The sequence below is a fragment of the Cetorhinus maximus genome, unplaced genomic scaffold (genome assembly GCF_964194155.1).
Source record: "Cetorhinus maximus unplaced genomic scaffold, sCetMax3.hap1.1 HAP1_SCAFFOLD_2430, whole genome shotgun sequence".
Classification (NCBI taxonomy): domain Eukaryota; kingdom Metazoa; phylum Chordata; class Chondrichthyes; order Lamniformes; family Cetorhinidae; genus Cetorhinus; species Cetorhinus maximus.
The window spans coordinates 1-12,625 of record NW_027598368.1 but is presented as its reverse complement, the minus strand read 5'-3'; the positions used below and the strand labels follow the sequence as shown (position 1 = coordinate 12,625).

General features: G+C 53.8%; 1 protein-coding gene across 1 annotated transcript; it reads right to left on the bottom strand.

The window, feature by feature from the left end:
• Positions 1–255: 255 nt before the first annotated feature.
• Positions 256–10,166, bottom strand: LOC144677339 (amyloid beta precursor like protein 2-like; the record flags this gene model as incomplete). The annotated part of the gene is made up of 4 exons (XM_078537475.1): positions 256–377; positions 1,738–1,881; positions 2,814–2,879; positions 10,084–10,166. Coding segments are annotated over 4 exons (395 nt in total), but the record flags the coding sequence as incomplete, so codon positions are not given.
• Positions 10,167–12,625: the final 2,459 nt, after the last annotated feature.

Genomic DNA, 12,625 nt, shown 5'->3' with positions numbered 1-12,625 from the left:
CAGGTGGAACTTGGTCAATCCATCGCTTCCCATCAGGCTCAGGTTGGAGCTGATGTCTGTACAGGGAAGGACATCTCTAGAAAGCATCTCGAGGTCACAAACATTCCCCCTTAAACATGCCAACAGAAGCAAGACGCTCGCCCCACCCACCCCCTCGTCCCCCAGTATGACCGAGGCACCCGAGTTCCAGCCATTCCATTGGCCCTTGGCCCACACCCTCCCCTCCAACCACCCCCCCGCCCCACCCTACCCATAGCCCACTCCCCCCCTGGGCCTCAGTTCTGAAGCTGCTCGAAGAATTTATAGGTGGGGTTCTCATAGCCGTGGTTCTGCATCTTGTTTAGCTGCCTCTCCTCCGGAGTCAACATGGGGTCAACCTGCAGGCACACCAATCGGAAAACAGAGAGGCTCAGTCAACCACACGCTCCAAACAACGCGTCCAGCCATTCAGGTTCAATACAGGGGGAGTGAACGGGAAGGGGTTTGGGTCCATTGGGATTGTGTACAGTGGGGAGGAACGGGAAGGGGTTTGGGTCCATTGGGATTGTGTACTGTGGGAGTGAACGGGAAGGGGTTTGGGACCATTGGGATTGTGTACAGTGGGAGTGAATGGGAAGGGGTTTGGGTCCATTGGGATTGTGTACAGTGGGAGTGAATGGGAAGGGGTTTGGGTCCATTGGCCTTGTGTACAGTGGGAGTGAACGGGAAGGGGTTTGGGTCCATTGGGATTGTGTACAGTGGGAGTGAACGGGAAGGGGTTTGGGTCCATTGGCCTTGTGTACAGTGGGAGTGAACGGGAAGGGGTTTGGGTCCATTGGCCTTGTGTACAGTGGGAGTGAACGGGAAGGGGTTTGGGTCCATTGGCCTTGTGTACAGTGGGAGTGAACGGGAAGGGGTTTGGGACCATTGGGATTGTGTACGGTGGGAGTGGACGGGAAGGGGTTTGGGTCCATTGGGATTGTGTACGGTGGGAGTGGACGGGAAGGTGTTTGGGTCCATTGGGACTGTGTACAGAGGGAGTGAATGGGAAGGGGTTTGGGTCCATTGGGATTGTGTACAGAGGGAGTGAATGGGAAGGGGTTTGGGTCCATTGGGATTGTGTACGGTGGGAGTGAACGGGAAGGGGTTTGGGTCCATTGGGATTGTGTACGGTGGGAGTGGATGGGAAGGGGTTTGGGTCCATGGGGATTGTGTACGGTGGGAGTAAACGGGAAGGGGTTTGGGTCCATTGGGATTGTGAACAGTGGGAGTGAACGGGAAGGGGTTTGGGCCCATTGGGATTGTGTACAGTGGGAGTGAACGGGAAGGGGTTTGTATCCATTGGGATTGTGTACGGTGGGAGTGAACAGGAAGGGGTTTGGGTCCATTGGGATTGTGTACGGTGGGAGTGGACGGGAAGGGGTTTGGGTCCATTGGGATTGTGTACAGTGGGAGTGAACGGGAAGGGGTTTGGGACCATTGGGATTGTGTACGGTGGGAGTGAACGGGAAGGGGTTTGGGTCCATTGGGATTGTGTACTGTGGGAGTGGACGGGAAGGGGTTTGGGTCCATTGGGATTGTGTACGGTGGGAGTGAACGGGAAGGTGTTTGGGTCCATTGGGACTGTGTACGGTGGGAGTGAACGGGAAGGGGTTTGGGTCCATTGGGATTGTGTGCGATGGGAGTGAATGGGAAGGGGTTTGGGTCCATTGGGATTGTGTGCGGTGGGAGTGAATGGGAAGGGGGCTGGGCACTGACCTCCACAATTCCATGACTGATACTTCCGTAAGGTTTCCTGCGAACCATGAACAGGGAGAGAACAACGATTATTGCGATGGCAACAGCGATGACCAGGAGACCAATCAGAGTGCCTTTGTTCAGAGTGACTTTAGCTTCAGGTTCCTGCAAAACCGGAACAGAGTAGGTTAGTCCTGAAGCATTGTACCCAGCAGAGATCAAAAACAGGAACCCCGGCGATTTCCCCTCTCTCTCTAACCCAGGGATCACTGGACAGTGATCAGGAGCAGGAACCCTGGCTGATTTCCCCCCTCTCTCTCTCTCTAACCCAGGGATCACTGGACAGTGATCAGGAGCAGGAACCCTGGCTGATTTCCCCCCTCTCTCTCTAACCCAGGGATCACTAGACAGTGATCAGGAGCAGGAACCCTGGCTGATTTCCCCCTCTCTCTCTCTCTAACCCAGGGATCACTGGGCAGTGATCAGGAGCAGGAACCCTGGCTGATTTCCCCTCTCTCTCTAACCCAGGGGTCACTGGACAGTGATCAGGAGCAGGAACCCTGGCTGATTTCCCCCCTCTCTCTCTAACCCAGGGATCACTAGACAGTGATCAGGAGCAGGAACCCTGGCTGATTTCCCCTCTCTCGCTCTAACCCAGGGATCACTGGACAGTGATCAGGAGCAGGAACCCTGGCTGATTTCCCCTCTCTCTCTCTCTCTCCCTCTCTAACCCAGGGGTCACTGGACAGTGATCAGGAGCAGGAACCCTGGCTGATTTCCCCTCCCTCTCTCTCTAACCCAGGGATCACTGGACAGTGATCAGGAGCAGGAACCCTGGCTGATTTCCCCCCTCTCTCTCTAACCCAGGGATCACTAGACAGTGATCAGGAGCAGGAACCCTGGCTGATTTCCCCTCTCTCGCTCTAACCCAGGGATCACTGGACAGTGATCAGGAGCAGGAACCCTGGCTGATTTCCCCTCCCTCTCTCTCTAACCCAGGGGTCACTGGACAGTGATCAGGAGCAGGAACCCTGGCTGAATTCCCCTCTCTCTCTACCCCAGGGGTCACCGGACAGAGATGGGGAACAGGAACGCACCAGTTCATCACGTTGAATTTCGGATGAGACCCTCGTGTTGTAAATCACCTCCACCGAATCATCGACCTGTGACCAACAACAAGGGTCAGGGGTCAACAGCGAACAATCCAAAACCATCAACAGCCAATGGCTGATCTCCAATCTTACCGAGGCGTCGAGGGTCAGAGGTCAAATGAGAGGGCGCTGAGGGCGGGGCAAGGGCCAGGGAAGGGAATGGGGGGCACAAGGTGAGAGGCTGAGGGCACCAGGGGAGTGGACGGGAGAGGGGAGCGGACAGGAGAGGGGAGCGGACGGGAGAGGGGAGCGGACGGGAGAGGGGAGCGGACGGGAGAGGGGAGCGGACGGGAGAGGGGAGCGGACGGGAGAGGGGAGCGGACGGGAGAGGGGAGCGGACGGGAGAGGGGAGCGGACGGGAGAGGGGAGCGGACGGGAGAGGGGAGCGGACGGGAGAGGGGAGTGGACGGGACTGGGACCAATGTCCTCAGAGGGTGGGGAGGTGTGTTTGCTAGTGCAGTCGGGGAGGGTTTAAAGTAGAATGGCAGGGGGATGGGAACCTGAGCAGGGAGACAAAGGAGGGGGAAACAAAGATAGAAACGAAAGACAGAGAAGGAAGAGAGAAAAGTGGAAGGCAGCAAGGGTGAAAATCAAATGGGGTCATCGTGCAAAATGATGCTAAGGTGACTAACGGGGTTAACAAGACAAGTCTAAGGGGATTGTGTCTTAATGCACGGAGCATTCACAATGAGGTAGATGAATTAACAGGGCAAATAAATATAGACGGTCATGTTATATTTGTAATTAAGGAGACATGGCTGCAGGGTGACCAGGGATGGGAACTGAACATCCAGGAGTATTCGATATTTAGGAAGGACAGACAAATAGGGAAAGGAGGTGGGGTAGCGCTGTTAGTAAAGGAGGAAATCAATGCAATAGTGAGGGAGAATATTGGCTTGGAAAATCATGATGTGGAATCTGTTTGGCTGGAGATAAGAAACACCAAGGGGTAGAAAACGTTGATGGTGGTTGTCTATAGGCCCCTAAACAGTAATGGAGATGTGAGGGAAGACATTAAACAGGAAATTAGAGATGCATGCAATAAGGGTACAACTGTAATTATGGGTGACTTTAATCTACATATAGATTGGACAAAGCAAACTAGCAATAATACTGTGGAGGAGGATTTCCTGGAGTGTGTACGTGATGGTTTTTTTTGGCCAATATGTTGAGGAACCAACTAGAGAGCAGCCTATCCTAGACTGGGTATTGTGCAATGAGAAAGGATTAATTAACAATCTCATTGTGCTGGGTCCCTTGGGGAAGAGCGACCATAAAATGATAGAATTGTCCATTAGGATGGAGAGTGAAGAAGTTGAATCCGAAACTAGGGCCCTGAATCTAAATAAAGGGAACTACGAGGGTATGAGGCGTGAGTTGGCAGTGATGGATTGGGGAACCTTACTAGAAGGGTTGATGGTGGATAGGCATAGGCTCATATTTAAGGAACGTATGCATGAATTACAGCAATTATTCATTCCTGTCTGGCGCAAAAATAAAACAAGAAAGGTGGCTGAACCATGGGTTACAAAAGATATTAGGGATAGTATTAGATCCAAAGAGGAGACATAACATTGCCAGAAAAAGCAGCAAGTCGGAGGACTGGGAGCAGTTTAGAATTCAGCAAAAGTGCAGAAGGAGGTTGATCCAGAAAGGGAAATTTGAGTGTGAGAGTAAACTCACAGGGAACATAAAAACTAACTGTAAAAAGCTTCTATAAATATGTGAAGAGGAAAAGATTAGCAAAGACCGACATAGGTCCCTTGCAGTCAGAAACGGGGGAAATTATAATGAGGAACAAAGAAATGGCAGAAGAATTGGACACACATTTTGCTTTTGTCTTCACAAAAGAGGACACAAATAATTTCCCAGGAATGTTAGGGAACCAAGGATCCAGTGAGAGGGAGGAATTGAAGAAAATCACTATTAGTAAAAAAAAATGGTGCTAGAGAAACTAATGGGGTTAAAGGCTGACAAATTCCCAGGGCCTGATCATCGACATCCCAGATACTAAAGGAAGTGGCCCTGGTATTATTGGATGTATTGGTGGTCATCTTCCAAAATTCTATAGACTCTGGAGCAGTTCCTACAGATGGGAGGGTGGCAAATGTAACCCCACTATTTAAAAAAGGAGGGAGAGAAAACAGAGAATTACAGACCAGTTAGTCTAACATCAGTAATGGGGAAAATGCTAGAGTCTATTATATAAGACGTGGTAACAGAACACTTGGAAAACATTAACGGGATTAGACAAAGTCAGCATGGGTTTATAAAAGGGAAATCGTGCTTAACTAATCTACTGGAGTTTTTGAGGATGTAACTAGTAGAATAGATAAGGGAGAACCAGTGGATGTGGTGTATTTAGATTTCAAGAAGGCTTTTGATAAGGTCCCACATAAGAGGCTAGTGGATAACATTAAAGCACACGGGCTTGGGGGTAATTTACTGGCAATGGATTGAGAATTGGTTGACAGACCAGAAACCGAGAGTGGGAATAAATGGATCTTTTACCGGGTGGCAGGCAGTGACCAGTGGGGTACCACAGGGATCAGTGCTGGGGCCCCAGCTATTCACAATATATATCAATGACTCGGATGAGGAAACCAAATGCAATATTTCCCAGTTGCTGATGACACAAAACCGGGTGGGGTTGTGAGGGGGAGGCAAGGAGGCTTCAGGATGATTTAGACAAGTTGTGTGTGTGGGTAAACACATGGCAGATGCAGTATAATGTAGATAAATGTGAAGTTATACACTTCAGTGTGAAAAACAGAAAGGCAGAGTATTATTTAGATGGTGACATATTGGGAAATGTGGATGTACAAAGGGACCTGGGTGTCCTTGTGCACCAGTCACTGAAAGTAAATAGGCAGGTGCAGCACAATTCGGAAGGCAAAGGGTATGTTGGCCTTCATTACGAGAGGATTTGAGTTCAGAAGTAGGGATGTCTTACTGCAGTTATACAGGGTCTTGGTGAGATCACACCTGGAGTATTATGTGTAGTTTTGGTCTCCCTACCTAAGAAAGGGTCTACTTACCATAGAGGGAGAGCAGCGAAGGTTCACTGGGCTGATACCGGGGTTGGCAGGACTGTTGTATGAGGAGAGATTGGTTTGACTGGGTCTGTATTCACTAGAGTTTAGGAGAATGAGAGGGGATCTGATTGAAATGTATAAAATTCTAACAGGGCCGGACAGACTGGATGCAGGGAGGATGTTTCTCCTGGTTGGGGGGTCTAGAACCAGGGGCCACAGTCTCAGGATATGGGACAGGCCATTTAGGACTGAGATGGGGAAACATTTCTTCACTCAGAGGGTGGTCAACCTGTGGAATTCTCTCCCAGAGAGGCTGTGGAGGGTGGGTCACTGAGTATATTCCAGAAAGAAATGGATAATGTTTTGAATATTAGGAGCATCGAGGGGTATGGAGAGAAAGCGGGAATGTGGCATCGAGATAGAGGGTCAGTCATGATCGTATTGAATGGCAGAGCAGGCTCGAAGGGCCGAATGGCCTCCTCCTGCTCCTAGTTTCTATGTTTCTCCAATGGGACAGAGAGTGGACAGGTCAGGGAATGGAGGGACATAGAGTGGACGGGTCAGGGAGTGGACGGGACAGGGAGTGGACGGGACAGGGAGTGGACGGGACAGGGAGTGGACGGGACAGGGAGTGGACAGGTCAGGGAGTGGACGGAACAGGGAGTGGACGGGTCAGGGAGTGGACGGGTCAGGGAGTGGACGGGTCAGGGAGTGGATGGGTCAGGGAGTGGACGGGACAGGGAGTGGACGGGTCAGGGAGTGGACAGGTCAGGGAGTGGACGGAACAGGGAGTGGACGGGTCAGGGAGTGGACGGGACAGGGAGTGGACGGGACAGGGAGTGGACGGGTCAGGGAGTGGACGGGTCAGGGAGTGGACGGGTCAGAGAGTGGACGGGTCAGGGAGTGGATGGATAGAGTGGACGGGACAGGCAGTGGATGGACTGAGAGTGGACGGGTCAGAGAGTGGACGGGTCAGAGAGTGGACGGGTCAGAGAGTGGACGGGTCAGAGAGTGGATGGACAGAGAGTGGACGGGACAGGGAGTGGACGGGACAGGGAGTGGACGGGACAGAGAGTGGACGGGACAGAGAGAGTGGACGGGTCAGGGAGAGTGGACGGGACAGAGAGAGTGGACGGGTCAGGGAGAGTGGACGGGACAGAGAGAGTGGACGGGTCAGGGAGTGGATGGACAGAGAGTGGATGGACAGAGAGTGGACGGAACAGGGAGTGGACGGGACAGGGAGTGGACGGGACAGAGAGTGGACGGGACAGAGAGTGGACGGGACAGAGAGTGGACAGGTCAGAGAGTGGATGGACAGGGAGTGGATGGACAGGGAGTGGACGGGACAGGGAGTGGACGGGACAGAGAGTGGACGGGACAGAGAGTGGACGGGACAGAGAGTGGATGGACAGAGAGTGGACGGGACAGAGAGTGGACAGGTCAGAGAGTGGATGGACAGGGAGTGGATGGACAGGGAGTGGACGGGACAGAGAGAGTGGACGGGTCAGAGAGTGGATGGACAGGGAGTGGATGGACAGGGAGTGGACGGGACAGAGAGAGTGGACGGGTCAGGGAGTGGATGGACAGAGAGTGGACGGGACAGAGAGTGGACGGGACAGGGAGTGGACGGGACAGGGAGTGGACGGGACAGGGAGTGGACGGGACAGGGAGTGGATGGACAGGGAGTGGATGGACAGGGAGTGGATGGACAGGGAGTGGATGGACAGGGAGTGGATGGACAGGGAGTGGACGGGACAGAGAGTGGACGGGACAGAGAGTGGACGGGACAGAGAGTGGACAGGTCAGGGAGTGGATGGACAGGGAGTGGATGGACAGGGAGTGGACGGGACAGGGAGTGGACGGGACAGAGAGTGGACGGGACAGAGAGTGGACAGGTCAGAGAGTGGATGGACAGGGAGTGGATGGACAGGGAGTGGACGGGACAGAGAGAGTGGACGGGTCAGAGAGTGGATGGACAGGGAGTGGATGGACAGGGAGTGGACGGGACAGAGAGAGTGGACGGGTCAGGGAGTGGATGGACAGAGAGTGGACGGGACAGAGAGTGGACGGGACAGGGAGTGGATGGACAGGGAGTGGATGGACAGGGAGTGGATGGACAGGGAGTGGATGGACAGGGAGTGGATGGACAGGGAGTGGATGGACAGGGAGTGGATGGACAGGGAGTGGATGGACAGGGAGTGGACGGGACAGAGAGTGGACGGGACAGGGAGTGGATGGACAGAGAGTGGACGGGACAGGGAGTGGACGGGACAGGGAGTGGATGGACAGGGAGTGGACGGGACAGAGAGTGGACGGGTCAGGGAGTGGATGGACAGGGAGTGGACGGGACAGAGAGTGGACGGGACAGGGAGTGGATGGACAGGGAGTGGACGGGACAGGGAGTGGATGGACAGGGAGTGGATGGACAGGGAGTGGACGGGACAGAGAGTGGACGGGTCAGGGAGTGGATGGACAGGGAGTGGACGGGACAGAGAGTGGACGGGACAGGGAGTGGACAGGTCAGAGAGTGGATGGACAGAGAGTGGACGGGACAGGGAGTGGACGGGACAGGGAGTGGACGGGACAGAGAGTGGACGGGACAGAGAGTGGACGGGTCAGGCAGTGGACGGGTCAGGCAGTGGATGGACAGAGAGTGGATGGACAGAGAGTGGATGGACAGAGAGTGGACGGGACAGAGAGTGGACAGGACAGAGAGTGGACGGGACAGGGAGTGGACGGGACAGGGAGTGGACGGGACAGGGAGTGGACGGGACAGAGAGTGGACGGGACAGAGAGTGGACAGGTCAGAGAGTGGACAGGTCAGAGAGTGGATGGACAGGGAGTGGATGGGCAGGGAGTGGACGGGACAGAGGGAGTGGACGGGACAGAGAGAGTGGACGGGTCAGGGAGAGTGGACGGGACAGAGAGAGTGGACGGGTCAGAGAGTGGATGGACAGAGAGTGGACGGAACAGGGAGTGGACGGAACAGGGAGTGGACGGGACAGGGAGTGGACGGGACAGAGAGTGGACGGGACAGAGAGTGGACGGGACAGAGAGTGGACAGGTCAGAGAGTGGATGGACAGGGAGTGGATGGACAGGGAGTGGACGGGACAGAGAGAGTGGACGGGACAGGGAGTGGATGGACAGGGAGTGGATGGACAGGGAGTGGACAGGACAGAGAGAGTGGACGGGTCAGGGAGTGGATGGACAGAGAGTGGACGGGACAGAGAGTGGACGGGACAGAGAGTGGACAGGTCAGAGAGTGGATGGACAGGGAGTGGATGGACAGGGAGTGGACGGGACAGGGAGTGGACGGGACAGAGAGTGGACGGGACAGAGAGTGGACAGGTCAGGGAGTGGATGGACAGGGAGTGGATGGACAGGGAGTGGACGGGACAGAGAGAGTGGACGGGACAGGGAGTGGATGGACAGGGAGTGGATGGACAGGGAGTGGATGGACAGGGAGTGGACGGGACAGAGAGAGTGGACGGGTCAGGGAGTGGATGGACAGAGAGTGGACGGGACAGAGAGTGGACGGGACAGAGAGTGGACAGGTCAGAGAGTGGACGGGACAGAGAGTGGATGGACAGGGAGTGGATGGACAGGGAGTGGATGGACAGGGAGTGGATGGACAGGGAGTGGATGGACAGGGAGTGGACGGGACAGGGAGTGGACGGGACAGGGAGTGGATGGACAGGGAGTGGATGGACAGGGAGTGGATGGACAGGGAGTGGATGGACAGAGAGTGGACGGGACAGAGAGAGTGGACGGGACAGAGAGAGTGGACGGGACAGAGAGAGTGGACGGGACAGAGAGAGTGGACGGGTCAGAGAGTGGATGGACAGGGAGTGGATGGACAGAGAGTGGACGGGACAGGGAGTGGACGGGACAGAGAGAGTGGACGGGTCAGAGAGTGGATGGACAGAGAGTGGATGGACAGAGAGTGGACGGGACAGAGAGAGTGGACGGGACAGAGAGAGTGGACGGGACAGAGAGAGTGGACGGGACAGAGAGAGTGGACGGGACAGAGAGAGTGGACGGGACAGAGAGAGTGGACGGGACAGAGAGAGTGGACGGGACAGAGAGAGTGGACGGGTCAGAGAGAGTGGACGGGTCAGAGAGTGGATGGACAGGGAGTGGATGGACAGAGAGTGGACGGACTGGTGAGGAGATTCCTTACTGTGCCATCGTATTCTGCCACAAATTTCTGCTCTTCATTCCTGTCAGTGACCACGGGATCATAATATTCAACAAAACCCGATCCTGCAGGTAAAAATGGAAAAGCCAATCATGGGAGAGAACAAGAGGCATGTTAGATAAGATTGGACAGAGTTTACTAGGCACCAAACAGGGGGAACGTTCATGGAGATTCAGCACTGAGCAACCAGAGAGCGATTTATTTCAATTGCAAAGCCTTGTAACAATACAACAGAACCGGGCGAGACCAAATTCATAAAACATCCCCCCTCTCTCTCAGGGAGATATCTGTACACTGACTGGTGTCTCTCAGTCCCTCTCTCTCAGGGAGATATCTGTACACTGACTGGTGTCTCTCAGTCCCTCTCTCTCTCAGGGAGATATCTGTACACTGACTGGTGTCTCTCAGTCCCCTCTCTCTCAGGGAGATATCTGTACACTGACTGGTGTCTCTCAGTCCCTCTCTCTCTCAGGGAGATATCTGTACACTGACTGGTGTCTCTCAGTCCCTCTCTCTCAGGGAGATATCTGTACACTGACTGGTGACTCTCAGTCCCTCTCTCTCTCAGGGAGATATCTATACACTGACTGGTGTCTCTCAGTCCCTCTCTCTCTCAGGGAGATATCTGTACACTGACTGGTGTCTCTCAGTCCCCTCTCTCTCAGGGAGATATCTGTACACTGACTGTTGTCTCTCAGTCCCTCTCTCTCAGGGAGATATCTGTACACTGACTGGTGTCTCTCAGTCCCTCTCTCTCTCAGGGAGATATCTGTACACTGACTGGTGTCTCTCAGTCCCCTCTCTCTCAGGGAGATATCTGTACACTGACTGGTGTCTCTCAGTCCCTCTCTCTCTCAGGGAGATATCTGTACACTGACTGGTGTCTCTCAGTCCCCTCTCTCTCAGGGAGATATCTGTACACTGACTGGTGTCTCTCAGTCCCTCTCTCTCTCAGGGAGATATCTGTACACTGACTGGTGTCTCTCAGTCCCTCTCTCTCAGGGAGATATCTGTACACTGACTGGTGTCTCTCAGTCCCCTCTCTCTCAGGGAGATATCTGTACACTGACTGGTGTCTCTCAGTCCCCTCTCTCTCTCAGGGAGATATCTGTACACTGACTGGTGTCTCTCAGTCCCCTCTCTCTCTCAGGGAGATATCTGTACACTGACTGGTGTCTCTCAGTCCCTCTCTCTCAGGGAGATATCTGTACACTGACTGGTGTCTCTCAGTCCCTCTCTCTCTCAGGGAGATATCTGTACACTGACTGGTGTCTCTCAGTCCCCTCTCTCTCAGGGAGATATCTGTACACTGACTGGTGTCTCTCAGTCCCTCTCTCTCTCAGGGAGATATCTGTACACTGACTGGTGTCTCTCAGTCCCCTCTCTCAGGGAGATATCTGTACACTGACTGGTGTCTCTCAGTTCCCCCTCTCTCAGGGAGATATCTGTACACTGACTGGTGTCTCTCAGTCCCTCTCTCTCAGGGAGATATCTGTACACTGACTGGTGTCTCTCAGTCCCCTCTCTCTCTCAGGGAGATATCTATACACTGACTGGTGTCTCTCAGTCCCCTCTCTCTCTCAGGGAGATATCTGTACACTGACTGGTGTCTCTCAGTCCCCTCTCTCTCTCAGGGAGATATCTGTACACTGACTGGTGTCTCTCAGTCCCTCTCTCTCAGGGAGATATCTGTACACTGACTGGTGTCTCTTAGTCCCCTCTCTCTATTGGGGAGATATCTGTACACTGACTGGTGTCTCTCAGTCCCTCTCTATCTCTCAGGGAGATATCTGTACACTGACTGGTGTCTCTCAGTCCCCTCTCTCTCTCAGGGAGATATATGTACACTGACTGGTGTCTCTTAGTCCCCTCTCTCTATTGGGGAGATATCTGTACACTGACTGGTGTCTCTTAGTCCCCTCTCTCTATTGGGAGATATCTGTACACTGACTGGTGTCTCTCAGTCCCCTCTCTCTATCAGGAAGATATCTGTACACTGACTGGTGTCTCTCAGTCCCCTCTCTCTCAGGAGATATCTGTACACTGACTGGTGTCTCTCAGTCCCTCTCTCTCTCAGGGAGATATCTGTACACTGACTGGTGTCTCTCAGTCCCCTCTCTCTCTCTCAGGGAGATATCTGTACACTGACTGGTGTCTCTCAGTCCCTCTGTCTCAGGGAGAGATATCTGTACACTGACTGGTGTCTCTCAGTCCCTCTCTCTCTCAGGGAGATATCTGTACACTGACTGGTGTCTCTCAGTCTCTCTCTCTCTCTCAGGGAGATATCTGTACACTGACTGGTGTCTCTCAGTCTCCTCTCTCTCTCTCAGGGAGATATCTGTACACTGACTGGTGTCTCTCAGTCCCTCTCTCTCAGGGAGATATCTGTACACTGACTGGTGTCTCTCAGTCCCCTCTCTCTCAGGGAGATATCTGTACACTGACAGGTGTCTCTCAGTCCCCTCTCTCTCAGGGAGATATCTGTACACTGACTGGTGTCTCTCAGTCCCCTCTCTCTCAGGGA